The sequence below is a fragment of the Hippocampus bargibanti genome, linkage group LG12 (genome assembly GCF_051943395.1).
Source record: "Hippocampus bargibanti isolate YZ-2025 linkage group LG12, ASM5194339v1, whole genome shotgun sequence".
Lineage (NCBI taxonomy): Eukaryota > Metazoa > Chordata > Actinopteri > Syngnathiformes > Syngnathidae > Hippocampus > Hippocampus bargibanti.
This window is the reverse complement of record NC_142745.1, coordinates 8282380-8302066: the sequence shown is the minus strand read 5'-3', so window position 1 is coordinate 8302066 and position 19687 is coordinate 8282380. Positions and strand designations below refer to the sequence as shown.

The 19687-nt window shown below is 38.8% G+C and overlaps 1 protein-coding gene across 9 annotated transcripts in view; it reads left to right on the top strand.

Moving 5' to 3' along the window:
* The window catches only part of atp2b2 (ATPase plasma membrane Ca2+ transporting 2), a 92369-nt gene extending 74549 nt beyond the window's left edge, over positions 1-17820 (top strand). For 6 of the 9 annotated variants that reach the window (XM_089011283.1, XM_089011286.1, XM_089011285.1 and 3 more), the window contains 8 exons: positions 186-273; positions 1499-1605; positions 2647-2838; positions 4209-4422; positions 5520-5731; positions 5848-5955; positions 6757-6939; positions 14466-17820. In XM_089011283.1, the coding sequence (XP_088867409.1) occupies positions 186-273; positions 1499-1605; positions 2647-2838; positions 4209-4422; positions 5520-5731; positions 5848-5955; positions 6757-6939; positions 14466-14777 (1416 nt within the window). In that variant the 3' untranslated portion in view covers positions 14778-17820. Of the gene's footprint in view, positions 1-185; positions 274-1498; positions 1606-2646; positions 2839-4208; positions 4423-5519; positions 5732-5847; positions 5956-6756; positions 6940-7833; positions 8018-9335; positions 9386-14465 lie in introns of all 9 variants that reach the window. The other 3 variants (XM_089011290.1, XM_089011288.1, XM_089011291.1) reach the window with 3 other exon arrangements.
* The last annotated feature ends 1867 nt before the right edge of the window (positions 17821-19687 follow it).

Sequence of the window (19687 nt, the reverse complement as noted above, 5' to 3'; positions counted from 1 at the left end):
GTAACTCAAATACTGTAGAGAGCAAGCTAGCTAGCTAGCGAATATATAGATAATAATAATAATAATAATAATAATAATAATAATAATAATAATAATACATTTCATTTATAAGCACCTTTCAAAACTCTTGGTAGCTACAGTTGATCGTGAGAAAACAAGACATCATCCTCCCCTCTTGTGTTCAGGTGGAGCAGGAGCGTATTGATAAGGTTTGGCCTAAATTGCGTGTCCTGGCCAGATCCTCGCCGACGGACAAACACACACTGGTTAAAGGTAAATACGTTTTCTTTTGTCTTTATTTGCGTCACTTGCAGCTAGGCGGAATTCACGGGCTGAGGGCGAATAAGGGACAGATGCAGCAGCCATGTACACCATGTTTTTTTTCTTGGAACAATTTTAATCGTACACGGCGGGAAAAAAAAGCTTCTTCATTTTGCTCTTCAGTGATTTTAAAAAACGCTTAAAATGAATGAAAATAAAATAGTTCACTAAAGTAATTCCCATCATGTGTTTTTTTTTTACCTTGGCACAGAAATGACAATCAAGAAAAAAAGTTTATTTTATACTCATAAATTTTCATTGCTTTGCATTAATTCTAAAACACCTCTTAAGTCAAAGAAAAAAAATTGCCGTCGTGCTTGCTGACCATGCTGTTTCATTGGCACACAATACAGCACTATTTAACTCATTCACTGCCATTGACGAATTTATTCGGAAATTGAAAATATGACATAGAACACCATTCCTGAATGTGTTCGGATTTAGTTTTTTCATGCTTGGGTGCCGATAAAGCACTTGCCATGGCCTTTGGCAATGTTTTTCTTGTCCACAAGGGAGCAGCATTTCCCTTTTTTCCATGTGAGTGCTTTTTTCCAGCTTCGGCTGATGTTAAAGCCCTATAAAAACCAATATGTGTTGCATTGTATTTTGAACAGCCACCTTCATTTCGTGCAAATATAACTCCAGAGCTATATAATTTAGGAATTAATTCTTTTTTTCTGATGGAAGAAGAGAGTTTAAGGTTTCTAACGCTGCATTGAATGTTTATGTAGTCCTAAAACTCAATATTCTGTAGGTCCTGGAATTCGAGTGACAATGACAAAAACCCTGGCACTGTGGAGTGGACACGTTTTTGCACATCTGGCAGTTAATGAGTTAAAGTTATGAGTTCATTTATCCCATTTATCCGACTTTATTATTGTAATGGTACAGATTTTTTTTCACAAAAATAAGTTACATCCCACTTTTCAATTTCAGAGCCAACCAACATTTATATTTATACATTTTCACAGCTTTGTCTTAATTAAATAGAAAAAAAGCGATGAGCATCATCGCAGTTTTCTTGTCACAGGAATTGCTACCAAAACCAACCCTATTTATAAGAATTATTTCTTTATGCCTGTGAGTTCTCGCTGCTCTGCAATGACTGTAAAACACGTACTTAAATCCAACAAAAGGGGATATATTGCAAAGAAACTTGTTGTTTTGTCTGCGACAGGCATTATTGACAGCACCATGGTGGAACAGCGACAGGTGGTGGCAGTGACAGGCGACGGGACGAACGATGGGCCCGCCCTGAAGAAGGCTGATGTCGGCTTTGCCATGGTAACCAAAAGTATTCACCTCCAAGAGATAGATCTCACTCACGCCACATTTGCAGATGTTTCGTCTATCACCTCTGCAGTATGCAGGGGTTGCGGTTGGAAAGATAATGAGCTCCCCCTGGTGGAGGGCAATGGGACACACTCACGCACTGCAGCAGATTGTGTTTGGAGTGATTCTCCTCTCATTTATAATAATAATAATAATAATAATAATAATAATAATAATAATAATAATAATAATAATAATAATAATAATAATAATACATTTAATTTGCAAGCGCAATTCAGCTCATCTCTCGTGTTATGGACAAAAATGTGTCATTCAGCTGTGCAATGACGAACCCAGCAGTTTGAGAGAGGTGACCCACTTTTTCATGCGCATATATAAAGTGACCACAAATGAAGTCAGAAGTCAGTTGCGTGTACATTTTTCCTCAGTGGGTCACATACAGGAATTATAGGAAAGATGCCACGTTGATATATATGGAATGTTTTGATCTTCTTCATCACAGTTTTCATTTGACATAGTGTGGCCCTATTTCTGTTGTACAAGGGCAATCTTTATAGCAATGTTGAAAATGATATGTTGACAAATCAAAACGGAACGCAAAACCGATTTGTGTAAGTGTACATGTATGTGTGTGAAACCAATGTTTGAATATATATATATAATTTACAGTATACTGTAGTTGTGAAACTCATCTTCATGTTTGTCTGCATGACGGTATAATGCTGCCCCCGGTGGCCAAATTGCACATAGCAGAAGTTGAAAGAGAACATACGCAAAACTGAGTTTTTTAAAATATCATTTCTTTAATTGTAGGATTACTATGGTATTTGTTTTTATAAGGTACATTATTATATTTTGCTGTATTCCTTCTTTATTTTTTTTCTTGTTTTTTTTTTTGGGCTGCTGAAACTATGTCCATTTATTATCTGCGGAGGAGGAAAAAATGGAAAACAGAATACAATTCCTTAGTAGTTCGTACATCTCTGTCATAAATGTAAATGTTAAAAGGTTATTTCTACACTGCTTCCAAAGGGCATCGCCGGTACTGACGTGGCCAAGGAAGCATCCGACATCATCCTAACCGACGACAACTTCAGCAGCATCGTCAAGGCGGTGATGTGGGGCCGTAACGTCTACGACAGCATTTCCAAGTTCTTGCAGTTTCAACTGACGGTCAACGTTGTCGCCGTCATCGTAGCGTTCACGGGCGCCTGCATCACACAGGTACGGACGGATGAGCCGAGACGGTCTCGCATGATTGCCTTGCATGATTGATGTAGCTTAGCAAAACTTCTCACGATTGCAATAGTGCAGTTCCACAACGTAATTTCCATATCTGTTTTTTAAGTGCAACTATATTCTTGAGGAAAAAACCCTCCACCACACTCCAAAACATTGTATGTCAAAGGTTTAAAAAGCAAAAAGTTATTCTGAAAAAAAAAAAATAATAATAATAAATATCTTGTGGGATGACTTTTTCTCCTCCAGACTTCAAACAATCTACTTTATTACACATTAGCTTATGACAAATAATTGACTAATAATCAGTATGTTCTAACTTGTTACCTTTAAAATATGTGTTTCATTTTTCATAGACGCTGCATCTGCGCAAAAACCTATGATTTTTCAGCCCTCAACTTTCATTTAAAAAAAATCTGAAAAACTTATCCTCTGTAGTGTCCTTAATGATTTTGAAAAATTAAATACATAAAATATATTATTATTATGATTATTATGATTATTGTGATATTATGATGATTATTATTATGATTATTATAATTAACAATAATAATACATTTTATTTTCAAGCCGCTTTCAATGTTCTCAAGGACACTTTACAGTCACAGACAAGCATAAAAAGAAAAACAGATACAATAATAAATAAAATATAATTACAAATAGAAACAAGAGATAGAGCTATTATTATTATTATTATTATTATTATTATTATTATTATTATTATTATTATTAAAAGGGCCATAAGTCTTATTGTGCCGGTCCCAAGCCCGGATAAATAGAGGGTTGTGTCAGGAAGGGCATCCGACGTAAAAGCTTGGCCAAAACAAACATGCGGATCAAACCTCTAAAGATGGAGGACACTGATTTGCTGTGGTGACCCCTTGAAGGGAAAAGCCAAAAGGAAAAGAAGATCATTGATATTATTATTATTATTATTATTATTATTATTATTATTATTATTATTATTATTATCCACTAGGGGAGAGGATTAGGGCCAACTAAGATCAAAAATAAAGTTGTCAAGATTATCATTTTCATCTCAGAATCCTGACTTTAATAAAGTAAAATTATTGCCAAACTTGTTTTTTTTCTTTATTGGCCCCAATCCTCTTATTTTCCCCAAATTAAATTTACAAGATTATTAATTTATTTCCTCCAAAATAATAAACTTTATTTTCATTAAAAATAAAACAATTATTCAAAAGCAGAAAAAATATATCATAACCAGCTCCATAAACTCAAATAATATCATTTAGACTTTAGACGGCATAAAAATAACCTTGTAAAAAATATGAGACAGCATGATTGGGAATATGTTCGTATGGACTGTTTCAAGTGCATCTTGCGTTACTCAGGACTCCCCGCTGAAAGCCGTGCAGATGCTTTGGGTCAACCTGATCATGGACACGTTCGCCTCGCTGGCCTTGGCCACCGAGCCGCCCACGGAGTCCCTGCTCAGGCGGAAGCCGTACGGACGCAACAAGCCTCTCATCTCCAGCACCATGACCAAAAACATTCTGGGACACGGCGTCTATCAGCTCATCATCATTTTTCTCCTCCTTTTCATCGGTATGGACTTGAGACCTTTTCACATTGAACGACAGCCGTGTAAAATTGGCTCATTGTTGCGTTGCAACATGCAATTAAGTTCCAAACATAGCAGCGGGTTTGGAAAGCGGGGAATGCAATGAGGAAAAGATTGTAGTATACATGGGGCAGTGGCTGATGGACGCTGTGCAACGCAGTTGTGATTTTCACAAATGGTGCTAACATAATTTTGCTTTGTGATTAATTGGAAAACAAAACAATAATAGATGTTTGCAGTGTCTGAAACGCATGACAAAAAGTTAGCGGACACCAGGGCAGACAACTCTGAAAAGTTGCCTGCCCGGCCATGAAATTGCCAGCCCCATTTTTCACAACTTGAAACACAATAAGATGACTAATCGCAAAAAAAAATAAAACATTGTTGCGAAGTATAAAGGATTTTTTTACATTAAGGAAGTACCTACCACCAATGCTCCCTTGCTTAATGTATGGTAAATATCTCTTGCTGAAAATTTTGATCCAGTTGCCGTTTGTCGTCATGGTGCACAATGCAATATTTGCGTTGCGTTCTCTGCTAAAAGCTACGTGGACTCCCCTTACTAAGCGCCTTTCAAAACTTTCAAGTACACTTTACAGTCATGGTATAGTCCGAAGCAGGCTTCCGATTGGCTGCCGTGCCGAGTATGCAAATTTCCTAAACGGACGTTCGTTTGGCAATTTGCATACAGAAGCCTGTTTCGTGCTTCGGACTATACCGTGACTGTAAAGTGTGCTTGAAAATTTTGAAAGGTGCTTAGAAAGAGGAGTCCTCATAGCTTTTAGCAATTTGCATGGAGCTTTTGCTTTATTGAATAAAAGAAACGTTTGATTTGAAAAAAACATCTTTTTTTTTTCATGAAGTTGTCGGCCACCCGGGCCGAAACGTTTTGAAAGTTGTACGCCCAACGTAAAAGTTGTACGCCCCGGGCCTCCGGTCAGACGTTATTTCAAGCACTGATGTTTGCAAAATACGACATTTATTAACAACCGCGCCAAAAGTAAATAATGACATGCTATGCGATCTCATCTATTTTTTTTGCATATTGTCACGTGACGCAGTTTATTCTCCTCCTCCACAGGTGAGCAGATTTTCGACATTGACAGCGGCCGCAACGCCCCACTCCACGCGCCCCCTTCGGAGCACTACACCATCATCTTCAACACCTTCGTCATGATGCAGCTCTTTAATGAGATCAACGCCCGAAAGATACACGGCGAGCGGAATGTCTTTGAGGGAATTTTTAAGAACCCCATCTTCTGCTCAATCGTTTTTGGCACATTTGCTGTGCAGGTAAAAAAATAATAATACACATTTGGCACAACATGAATTGTACATAAAGTGGACTCATATGAAACATGTTTTTTTTGTGTGTGCTTATATTTTTATTTCTGTTCGCCTCTGTTTAGATCGTAATTGTGCAGTTTGGAGGAAAGCCGTTCAGCTGTCAACCTCTGGACCTGGAGAAGTGGATGTGGTGCGTTTTCCTCGGTTTAGGGGAGCTCGTGTGGGGCCAGGTAATTAACGAATCTGTCAAAAAATTGTTTGAATCAAAGTCAAAGTCAGCTTTATTGTCAAATATGCTAATATGCATGACATACAGCACAAATTAAATGCATGTCCTCTCGGACCCAGCGTGCAAGGCACTTATAACGTGGCTAAAAAAGACATACCATTGACAACAGACAATACATGTAATTTCTGAATGTAAAGTGCGGTAGTGACGTATGTAAAGTGAGGTAGTGACGTATGTAAAGTGAGGTAGTGTCATATGTAAAGTGACGTAATGTAGTAATGCAAAAACAAACAACAAAAAAGGGTTGACGTGAGGTCTTGCAGAAGAGAAACGAGAATCACTAAAAAATATTACAGACGCTCCTCTACTTACGAACATTCAAGTTATGAACAATGGTACATATGAACATTTTTGTAGTAACATATGTAGTATTCACTCCGGTTTTACATGTACATATCTTTATAGAGCATATATTTTATTAAATGTTTATTTTTCAGTACAAACCAATTCAGGTTACTTATATAAATCTTAAACATACTGATATACGCCTTAAACATGCATTCCATAAAAAATATAGCACTGAAGCAACTTACGAACAAATTCACCTTACGAACGACCGTTCGCAACGTATCTTGTTCGTCAGTTGGGGAGCGTCTGTATCTTTAAAAAAATGTGCTGAATTCTAAAAAAAAACATTACAAATTGTGGATGTAATATATCAATCGCATCACTTCTATGAATTGTATTTACACACTCTCTCGTACGTACGCAACGTAAACCTCCTCCTCTCTGCTGATCTCAGGTGATCGCCACAATACCTAACAGCAAACTACGCTTCCTTCGACGGGCCGGCCAGCTCAGCCAAAAGGATGAACTCCCCGAGGAGGACGTAAATGAGGAGAATGAAGAAATTGACCATGCGGAGAGAGAGCTGAGGAGAGGCCAGATCCTCTGGTTTAGGGGACTCAACCGCATTCAGACTCAGGTGGGGGCGCTTCACTCGTGGATTTAAGATACTTGACGTCACCCGCAAAGTCAAAATCGTGCAATCACAGAAAATGTTTGCTCTCAAGATGAGTTAAGTTCACAGAGACGTGGCTTTCACTCGGGGGTTGGAAGTGATGGGCCTGCTGGATGCCCCTCCCACATTCCCTCAAGATGGTCCTTGGACCCTATGCGCTACAGACCTGATCACTGTGATATTCAAGACAGTTTGATTGTCGTGTACTCAATGGTTTCATCTCACTCTGTGTGTCGCTGATGGTCCAGGCTGAAGCTAACACATTAAAAGGGTAACACAGGTCGATTATAAAAACAAAAAAAAAAGGTCAAAATGTACACCCGTACATACAAATCCACTTACAATAACTGAATTGAAATTGAACAAAAAAAAGATGTTGGTTGTCGTTTAAAGCTTAAATTATATAACTGTCTTGTCCGTTGTAGCATCCAAAACCTTTTCTGTTTAGGTTCCTAAAATTGGCTGCATAAAAATGGATGGATGGATGGATGGATGGATGGATGGATGGATGGATGGATGGATGGATGGATGGCTATCTAGCTAGCTAGAGAGATAGACAGACAGTCAAATAAATAAGTACATAAATGCATGAATAAATACATAAATAAATAAATAAATAACATTTCTGGTCGATACATCTAATCATGATAGATGCCGAAATTAGCAGGAAAATTAGGCAGGAAATCTCCAATCCAGTGGCCAGAAAGCATTTTGCCGAGGTGATGCAACACCTTGACCTTCAGCCTTTGTCTCACCTCACAATCGGGACATGTTGTGCTCTGTTGTGGTCGCTGGACTCGCCGCGCTCACATCCAGCCGCCATTTGTCCTCTCCTGTCCCGCTCTTTCCTCCCCGCAGATCGAAGTAGTCAACACCTTCAAGAGCGGCACCTCCTTTCAGGGGGCGGGAGCTCTGAGACGCCAATCGTCCACCACCAGCCAGAACCAGGATGTAACCAATGTTTCTAGTCCTAGTCATGTGTCCTTGTCCAATGCCCTTTCCTCTCCTACAAGCGCTGCTGCTGCTGCTCCGTCTACTGGCCGTGAGTCAGAACTCTGTTGGTCCGCTTGTTTGTCTGCTCACCTTCAGGGATGTCAGCCCCCCTTTTTATTTTTTGCTAAAATATGAGCGGAGCCTCCAAATCTGAACACATACAAAAAAGTGCAGATTGTAGCCAAAATCAATGTAGAATAGGATTGGATTTACCTTTATTAGTCTTGCAGTAGAGAAATTTACATTTCACAGCAGCAAAGTTATGAAAGGAAGAAGAAATGAATGAAAAAAGTAGAAGTGCTGAATTATTTGGTTGATTATGGGCAAAAAGCCAGCACTCTGCTCCTGAGCTAATAAACTAAACCAAATGAGGTTGACAAGGTCATTTGAACTGCTAAATTTACAAGGCCCAAAAATAGGCAAATCCAATCCAATAGCTAGTTGCTGTTAGTCAACTCAGGTTTGACTCATTCGACGAAGGAATATATGTTTTGCTTTGGGGAGGCCCTAATGGGTAGAAGGAAGAGCAGGGTGTATTTGACAAATGTTGTTAAATGAAGTCACCAGGAGCAAAATCTCAAACAACAAAGTCATCAGAACAGAAACCTCCAAAGTAGCAAACAAAACCATGAATACAACATGACAAGACGAAGCAAACCTGACGGGGCGAAACAAACAACGACCCGACCCGGAATGGTCGTGCCTGGTGTCCTTTTAACTGCCACTGATTAAAACGACCAACACCTGTGCAACTGCAGGCGTGGCCCAACAGTGCCACCTGTCGGTCACAAACTGAAATGTGACAGTAATTTTGCTGTCTTTTAGTTGGACAGTTCTCCCTACACTTTTATGGCAGATTACATTATTTTACAGTGACATTGTAAATTATTATTATTACTTTAATTGTGAAGCAATCTTACAAAGACCATTTTGGCTCAAATCCAGTTCATCTCAACTGCTGGTAGCCAACGACAGTGCTGCCGCCGATAGCTACGATTGTCTCGGCAAAAGAGCAAAAGTGCACATGCGCGGTAAGCTCTCAGCATTTGTTTTAATCATTTCAAATGTATGGCGTACTACAACTTTTATACGGGCATTTATCAGGGCAGCTATTAGCCAAAGTTGACAGCTATACAATGTATAATTTTAGTCATCCAATTTGAAGGTTCCACTTGAAGAACCAATCAGAGAGCTTATGAGAGGGGGTTGGAGTCCCTGAAGCGTTCTCTTTAATATTTTTTTTGCCTCGTTTTTGCTTTTTTGTTTGCGTATTTCTGTCTTGTTGCTATTCACGCTGGATTTCAAATCTCCTCCCATGCTCGGGTGTAATGTCCTCTCATTGGTCGATGTGTTGTCTGTTTCCTCAGAGTGCTAGGAGCGCGGGACTAAGGGTGATACCCACGGCGTGACATTTCAGGTTGTGAGTTTGTCTCCCTCTGCTCATATTGCCGTAAAAAAACGACAATCCCCCACCGCCACTCGACCGCTAACCTTCACCTCCAGCATCCGAACCGTTTGATGCTAACTCAAACTGATTCCACTGATGGTAAACATTCAAATATGAGCCACAGAAGTTTGCTTCATTCAGAGGTTGTGGTTTTAGTTCCTGTTTTTTAATAGGAGGCAAAAAAAAGAGGAAATTGCTAACATGCTCAAAATGTTAGCATTGAGATGATTCTTCCAACGTTACCGGTTAAGGAACAACTGTTTCATTGTGTTTTGTGACAGGAATTCTGACTTTTGTCAATTGATGACAATTAAAAAAATGATAATGCTAACATGCTAAAAGCATTAGCATTACTCTGATTAATCCACAGTTGGAAATGAACTATTTGATGTTACTCAACTAGCTAAAATGGCTTCCTTTGTAATGACCGAGAAACACACGAACACACTCTTTTCACTTACTCTTATTCCTATTTTCTCAATTTTAGAGTAAATGCGAAGCGACTATAAAATGTATTCATCCCCGTTCTGTTGCTTCATCTTGTCGTGTAATTGAGTGTCATGTCGCCATGGTTACAGACACATACAGGATATCGTCAGCGGCCACGGCGACAATTGGCAATTTCAACCTCCTGCTGTTTTGGAACACTCCATCGATTACATGTCAAGACATCTTGTCACATGATTTCATATTGTCAATAAACACGCGGGATTTATATGAAGTAGGATCTAAAACTTGACGGATGGGCATTATTTTAAATTAATTTATTGAACTTAACATAATTTATAGATTTCACTGTTCAATGCTTTCATTAGTTAAACCATTTATGCCGAGTGTGTTTATATGAACACAGATAAATTCACTTTAAAAAAATCAAAACAGAGTATCAAATAGGTTCGAACAGTGTATATAACTAACAATAATATAATTCATATATATAATTACAAATAATTAATGTGGCAAGAAACAACATTAATGCATTTGAACATTAATTTATATGTGTTCATATGAGCACGTTCGGAGTAAATGGGTTAATATAATACATATTTTATATAATATATATATATATATAATATAATACATTTATTTTTTACAATTCAAAAATTGTAAAAAAATAATTCTTAAATTGTGAGAGGTATTTATAAAATATATTTCTAAAATCTAATACCACTGTTGTTGTTTTTTTTTTGGGGGGGGGTAGTAATTGATTTAAATAATCTAAATCTGATACACATTTTTTTTAAATTATATTTCAACAGTTTCGGATACAATCATTTCAAAATTGCACAAATGTAAAATATACATTGAGGTGAGTTATTAGTGTGTCATTGTACTCTTTATTCCGATAATAATAATAATAATACATTACATTTTAAGCGCCTTTCAAAGCTCTCGAGGACACTTTACAGTCACAGACAAGCATATGTACTATAATAAATTAAATATAATCACAAATAGAATGCAATAAATAAAATACAATTATAAATAGAAACAAGAGAGAGAGAGCGACACAGAAAATGCAATTTTAAATAGGTGGGTTTTGAGAAGGGACATACATGGACGATGCAGTACAGTACTTAAAACCTGAGCCGAAATATCAAAGGAAATTAATTTGCATTTAAATATATTTTAATATACGAATAATAATTATTTTTGGTAGCGCGTAATAAATTATTTTGTAGTTTTTTTTTTTTGTTTGTTTTTTTGGGGGGCGTGCGATGAATACGTGAAAGTTTTGTTGGTCTCAAAAGTAAAACAAAAAAAAATTGAATGATTTTATATCACATTAAAATATCATCATTAAAAGCTCTTACTTGAATGTTTACCAATCCATGCATGGCATTGAGGCCACCAGACCGGATATAATAAAACCCCCAAAAATTATATTGACTATTCTTCCCTTCCATGTGTTTTGTGTCAACTTTCTATATTTGTTGTCTCGTTGCATGTCGGTTGCGTTGACTTCCTGTCGTGGTCAAGCCTACTTGACGGTGTTTGCTCAATGTCTCACAACACGCGTGTGCCGTCTTGTGTTGTTATGAGTCATCTACTCCCGCACTGCTTGTGTATGTGCGCAAACCATCACCGCCCTCCTCTTGTTTGGGACCACCTTGTGCTCTATTTGTGTGTCCCACGTAGAGAGTGTGGATGCCGAGCCGGCCGAGTCGGCTCTGGTATTTTTTGTTTGTTTTTTTTAGAGCGCCTGATTGGATGGCTGAGATCTAACCTCCTTCCTCCTTACTGACCTTGTCCACCAGAGTTCCTCCGACTTGCATGTGATATTCACGTAAATTGTATCCCACCGGTGTCAGACGATGGATTCATAGTTGGCCATCCGATGCTGCCGCAGGGATTTCACTGTGCCTTATTTAACCAATTGATGGCATTCATGGACAATTCCTATAAAGTACCATGTTATATATTACGTGATACGTAATGTTATAATGCTCACTTTTGATAGACACTGTCAGATAATTAATGGAGAGTAACAGTGTTTTTTTGGGGGGGGTGAATATATAATAATGGATTGGATTGATTCGGATTAGCCTTTATTAGTCTCGCAGTGGAGAAATTTACATTTCATAGAAGCAAAGTGATGAAAGAGGAAAGGAAAGGAAGAAGTAAAAAAACAAATATAGAGCTACTGTAAAGGCAGCCACTTTCGCGGCGCCATCTTGAAGTCAAAAACAACAAAAAAAGTAAATAACAAATACTGCTGAAAGAGGAGAGTAGCAAAACGTCCTTTTCACCAGTGGATCAAGGACGTCATGGTGGAATGTGCACGTCTGCTACAAGCTAAATGTTGAAAGCAAACAGGAAGCTGAAGCACCCATTGATGAAAATAGTCTCACATCTCTTGTCCCACATAAATCCGCTTCAATTCCAAGCCACGACATTTCGACATACGCATCGGCGCTCTGCGCTGACGCTCCTTTCTTCTCATCGCGGGCTCCTCAAATCATGTTTTATGTTGAAAACTGACTGATGCCCGGTGGGATACAACGTCGTGGTCGATGACCATGCGTTTAGTAATTTTATGTTTCTTATTTATTTATTATTTTTTTTCTATTTAAATTTCTGTGAAAATTGCGTGGATTAACGTGGCTTGTTTCTAGGTATACAGCACATTGGACTAAAAGCGTATACTTATAACAGGCAATTTGTGTAGATTTCTTTTTCTTTCCCTTTTTTTGTGATTGTTGTGTTCCTCACAGTTTTCCTTTGATGCACGACCCCAACTTGAGTGAAGTGTATTGTAATGTTGTGAAAGCACAGCGAAGACCTCATCCACTCGCCCCTAAGCTTCAATGGAGGAAGTGGACGTGATGTCACATAGGACGAGCCGCCATATTGGTCTTGGGCAAACAAAGGGACTAATGGAAATGTCCTGATTTTTAAAATAGCAGCGTTCAAATTGCCAGAAGATTTCTCTTTAAATAGTAAATCAACTCAATACAGGTAACATCTGATTTACGACCGGTGCAAGTTACGACCGCCCGCACTTACGACCATGACCGCCGGACCCTTTTTTTTTTTAATTCTACGGCTGGGACCGCTACAGTGGCAGCCCGGTAACGCTGTTGAGATCTGCAGTGTGTTTGCGATGCATTTGTTAGAATAAAGAGATGTTCTTCTTGTTTAGATTGAACAAGTAGGATGTTTATTTGCCGGAGCACAGAGAGCAACCGCTTCTCTCAGCATTGTATAAGAACTATTTTTTATCGCTGTCAAAGGACCATATGTAGCGTTGTGGCTGTGTTGCCAGACCCGCTCAACATTCAGCATGCCTCATTTATCTTAACAGAGAATATTGCACAAAATGAGGAAACAAAATGACTGTTTCTTCACCAACGCTTATGTATGTAATAGTATTCAATAAAAAACATTCTTTAAAAAGAACAGATTGACATCGTATACTATTCTGTCGAATAAACCTCACGTCGGCCATATTGAATGCTTTTCGACTTGTTTGACTTACGATCGTATTGTCGGAACGGAACCCGGTCGTAAGTTGGATGTTACCATTCCTGCCATTCCTGAATTTGTTCAGGTTTTGGTTTTTTTTTTTCATCTTGGGTGTCGATAAAGCGCTGGCCATGGCCATTGGCAATATTTTTCCCTTCCACAAAGGGGTCAGCATTTCCATTTTAGCACTTTTTTCCAGTTTCAGGTGTTGTTAAAGCGCCATATAAACCAATATGTTAGTATTGCATTGTATGTTGGACAGCCGCCCTAATTTCAAGCTCATATAACTCCAGACCCATATAATTGAGGAAATAACTCTTTTTCTGATGAAATAAGAGTCTAAGGGTTGTTACGCTGCATTGAATGTTTACGTAGTCCTAAAATTCAATATTCTGTGGGTCCTGGAATTCAAGTGACAATGACAAAAACCCTGGCACTGGTGTGGACACATTTGGATTGGATTGGATTTGCCTTTATTAGTCTCGCAGTGGAGAAATTTACATTTCACAGCAGCAAAGTTATGAAAGAAATGAAAGTAGAAAAGCAAAACACTGGATTTTATTTATTTTATTTTTGCACATCGTCTGGCAGTGAATGAGTTAAGACATTCAAGATGGCTCAAGTTAGCAGCAAAAGATCTCTTATGTGTACAGTCAAGTACTGACACAAGGTACAGTAAAGTCTCGTTATATCGATATCGGATATATCGATAGTCCCGGTTATATCGATACTATTTCTATGCACGCACTGAGAAAATTACATGCAAACAGGGTCGGATATATCGATAGTCCCGGTTATATCGATATTTTTTCGGACTCCCTTGAATATCGATATAACGAGACTTTACTGTATTTTCTTTAAGATGAAAAACATAATTCACAACAAATGATCCATGAATGTACCATATTGGTGGATTTAGCATCAAATGATGCTAACATAGCTTCCCGTGGTTTAACCAACACCAATAAGGCAGCTAGCTCCATGTTAACTAAAAGATGTCCGACATCATCCATGAGAGGCTTCCCTCCAGCCACCTCACCTCATCCCCATCCCAAAATGTACTCTTTTCCCTCCCGCACGACAGATTCGCGTCGTCAACGCATTCCGCAGCTCCCTCTACGAAGGCCTGGAGAAGCCAGACTCCCGTACCTCCATCCACAACTTCATGACGCAGCCCGAGTTTAGGATAGAGGACTCCACGCCCAACATTCCGCTCATCGACGACACGGACGACGACTCGGCTCGCCGGAGGGGGAAATACTCCAGTCAGCCGTCGTCGCCCAACAAGAACAACAACGCCATCGACAGCGGCATCAATCTCGCCATCGACACCACTAAGTCGGGGGCCTCCTCCAGCCCCGCCAGCCCTTTGCACAGCTTGGAGACCAGCCTCTAACCTCCTGGTTTAGAAACCGTCACCTGCTCAAGTATCCGGTACATACAATCGTTAGGGGGGGCAAAAAAAAAAAAAGATGAAGCAAAAGTGATGCAGCCATCTTGCATTTGTGGTTGTTTCGCTCGAGCAGTTGAGCAAACTGAAGACGGCGAGGAAAGAAGACAAACACTGGAACATCTCCTCGTAATTTTATTCTGATTATTATTATTGTTCTATTATTATTGTTGCTCCTGCATGAATGTACATTGCCCCAATTTTATTTAAAAGGCTTCCAAGAAGGCCCGCCCTCCCCGTTTCCATTCTTTTCTGCGCTGGACGTAAAAACAGCTTGCTCCTCTTCTTCTTCTGCAGTGGCATGATCACATGATATTTGTGACCGGGTGCCAGAGCCCAACTTGCACAGCAGCTTTGCACCAACCGCCCCCCCCCAAAAAAAAAAAAAAAAGAAAAGAGCAAAAATAACACAACAGCGATTTATGAGCATTTACGGGATTATATTCGATAAATATGAACACATACAAATATATTTACAGTAGAGAAGAGTTTTATCTTTGTTTGTCGGCATGTTGCCTTGTTCCTGCTTCGAATGGCTCAAAAGTACTTTTGACTTATTTATGTCTTAAAAGAGAATGTAATTTGTTTACAGACCATTTAGAGATACGGTCTACTTCCTGGTTTTGAGAAAGAAGGGAGCTCATATGGTGTGTTGTTAATATTGCTGAGAATTAAAACTCAGCGGAGGGAAAAAACAAACATGGGGGGCGGGGGGGAGAATAAGGAAAAAAAATGTGCTGGAATTTGCTTGCTATCTTGTGAAATATTGTAGATATTTTTAGGGATTAACAAATGAAAAGAAACTAAACTATAATGGTTGTAAATGTGGAATCTTAGTATTATTCTTTATGATTGTTGGGATGGAGTTGCCTTTGTTTGGTCAGAGGGGGAACAATTCTATCATTGGCTTTTCTTTCACTGCTGTTTCTTCTTTCTTTTTCATATATTATTAAATAGTCTTTTTAACACTTTAAATATTTATATCAGGACCTTCAAGAATGAACTGCTTGAGTTATATATCTTGACACGTCACTGGAATTCTTTTTAACAGTCAGTGGGCTACATTATGTGCCCCGTCCTTCCCCAATCAAATCCAGATCCATTTTCATGGGTTCATTTTGTCAGATAAAACCAACATGCGCACATGACTTTCGGCCATTTTTAAGCCCCAAAAAAAATATGTGTATTGGTTGGATTACATTTTATTTCTGAGTCAAACTGTAAAAGTAGTTCATTCAACGTATAGTTTGCTCTTAAATAAAATACTGCTCGACATTTTCAACTATGCTGCCATGCTCCACCCACATGCAGTGGCAAAAGCTAAAATGATTGCCTTTTTTAATTATTATCTGTCAAGCATGCATTGTTTCAATTGGGTCGCAACTTTCTAGAAGTAGTTTGTTTTGAAGAATGGGTCGGTGATCCTAAATGGCCACTTTAAAGGACAACCAACGTCTCCGGACAAGTTGTGTCCATAATTTGTAAAATCACTTCAAATGACTTCTACTGAGCGTTTTTTTACAAAGATCAAGTCATTTTTATTGGTGTTTTGCATTTGACTAAAAATATCAGCCTGCGTGTTTTGAGTATTTTAGATGCTATAAAACGTTTTTCTGATGACAGTTAGGAAACAAAAAATGGTGTTGGTTGTCCTTTTAAGACAAGATATCAGACTGGTTCTTTTCATTCAAGGCGTCTTCAGACTCTTTTGTGGATCTCCTCATGCTAGATATACCCACCAAATGTCATGCTAATAAGTACATTTGGTTTTGGAGGCTTAATTTTGAGCTTTTGCAGTTCACTTTTTTGTCCTTCGGATTAGATGGTGTGCCATCAAATGTCGGCATCATATTGCAGCCACAATGAAAGCTCAAAATTTAGTGTCACATAAATCAAGTAAATGTGGCTTATATTTGGGAGAAATCAGTCAAATTTTACAAGAGTTTGTTTTTGATGGAGCCATGATGTGAGGCCGATGTGATAAAAAAATGGACCTTTCAAAACAAAAAGGTTGGCTTCCAGTCTTTTCGACTTTGGCTTCTTGAGACAATTTCATGGCGAATGATCAAATGTTGGCACTATGTTGTCCCCTTGCACCACGTTTGAAACTTCAAAGCTTCCAAATTTTACATAATCTAATTACAAAATTTGGGCGAAAGCTTTGAGTTGTTTTTGATGGATCCATGACCTAAATATGGTGATTACAACCCAAAAATGACTTCTGTGTTTTTGGCCATGGCTTCTTGTAAGTTTTTTGTGGGTCTACTCATAACAGACGTGCATGCAAAATTTCATTCTTGCTTTTTCTTGGGGGGGGGGGGGGGGGCTACATTTTGTCAACGCTGAGCTTGTGGATGATTAGCTTCGTTTTTCAGTTAGTCATCAAATTTCGGTGCTGTGTTCAACTCACATATCACGGTGAAAATCTTATGAATTTAGAATCGCCCAGTTTAATATTTTATGACATTTTTTTTCAATGCTATTTGGGTTGGGCATGGGCTCTTGACACTTTTTTTGTGGGACAAATTTCATGTTGCGTGTGCGTGCAAGTGGAACTTGCTAACAAGCTAATTTTTTGGAACTTGCTAACAAGCTAATTTCTTTGGTAGGCATATATATATATATATATATTCCTCCTCAAATGGCCACACGGCGCCATCTTTAAGCATCTCCACAGGGAAAACAATGAAACACAAATGGAATGTTGCTTTGCCTCATTTTCTATCCGGTATCTAGATACAAAGGTGGGGGGGTGAAAGACACGTTTTCTGCACTATTTGGTTCTGAATCACAATTTATGTGGTGTAAAATCTAGATGTGCTTTTTGTGTGTTTTAACCAAGCTTGTCTCCCTGCCGTCACAGAATATACAGTACTCTAGCATCTCAGCTGGGCTCACTAATGGTTGTAATATTTATTGTGCTTTGACCGATCCACACGATCAGCAGAAGGAACGTTCCAAAAAAAAAAAAAAAAAACAAATAGAACAACACTCAGCACTCAGAAGGAAAAGACCACTTTAAAGAAGCCTGTACTCCATTACTAACCGAAGTCACTGACAAGTGTGGCGTGTTCTATAATAATAATAATACATTTCATTTATAAGTAAAACTACGGGCTCATTATGCAAACTATACCCATTTTCTACAAAATAAATACATTGTAGTATCTTCTAACCAAGCTGTCCCATTTCGCTCGCTCGCACCTGTTCTCATCTAATACCATGTGGAGAGGATGCAAAAGCTTTACCAGTCAGCTCAGGCCTGTTGAAAATTGCGTTGACCAAGAAACAAAACACTTGTTTATTTCTTTGATCATTTGTGTGTTAAAAGAAAATCTAAAAATTACACCACACAGCGATGCAGTGAAATAAAAAAGTCAACTTACCTAACATTCGATGTAAAATACAGTGGAACCTCCAAAGTTATTTCCACTGATCAATGAAAAGGTGTCTTTAGCCGTCATCTGTACTGCTTTGAAAGTGTTGGACGTATCGCTCCTCATCCGAAGGGCTTCGGCAGCGAACTAAAGTTGTGCTTGGAACTCTGGCCCTATATGTAACTCTAATCATCATATGTGCTGTATGGCATGCATATTAGCACATTTGACAATGAAGCTGACTTTGACTTGACTTTGACTAAGACAGAGGTGGCAGTACCAGACCTCTGCTCTGATAGGTCCCTGCCCTAAGGTTGAGGGAGCAGTAGACTATTCCCTGAAGCTAATCTGATCTATGCCTGGCTCTGATTGCCCCTTTAGCATGACTAAGCCTGTGTGGTAACGACCTAAGAAGTCTCTTGTAAGCACGGTATAAATTAAACCTTAAAGGACAACCGACGTCTCCGGACAAGTTGTATCCATAATTTGTAAAATGGCTTCAAATGACTTCTACTGAGCGTATTTTACAAAGATTCCACCGTATATAGCTATATTATACGTTTTAAGACTCGCGGAAGTCTTGTTTTTAAGTTAGTGACGAGTCCTCACCCTACGTCACTGAAGGAACGGCCCTGACCGAAAAAAGGACACATTGTAGCAGACCTTCCATCACGTCAATGCATTTTGCAGTACTCGTTTGGTCTGAAAACTTACATACATACATACATACATACACTTATATACATTCCAAACGTGGATAGTCGGCCAAGACTGCCGAGCCACACCATTGAAACGCACACACTTTAGACGTTCTTTGGAGGTTCTATCTACAGTCATTTTAGTTGACTCCGTCTCCCATCACGCATCAGTCATGAAATTCAATGACTCCGAAGCACGTTAAACCGTATGATTTTCAATGCTATTTTCAGCCACTCCGATTCCCCCTCGCTGACGATAACCACAACATCAATGAAACTTCTTCCAATATATTCTCCAATGCCTCGATGTACTGTATTTAGCAGCATGCAGTTTGTGGAACCAAGAAAAAGAGACATGCCAACAAGCTAACGAACCTTGTGGTATTCATGCATAGCCATTTATTGGGTAAGTGATTGAAGTGTTCAATTTGTTTTTCAAACAATAGCTATTTTTTTCTAAAGCTATACAATAATTGTAAATAAAGAACTTAATGTCTTTGTTCATTTAATACTATGCAAAAAGTCATGCTTTTTTTTCCCCCACCGCCCCCCTGATTGTTATCCACCCTTCATCATTAAGAGTGTGTTGCTGGAATGTTTGTGCTCTCCAAAATCAGTGAAATGATGTGATGTAAACTAATTTTATAGCTTGAGGAGAACTTCTATGATGGTGGTGATGACAAACTGAATTTGAAACTACGGGGGGTGGGGGGTGTGTTCACATGATGATGATAATCAACTGTGACTCTTGCTGCTTGACTGTCCCATTCATCACACCTTG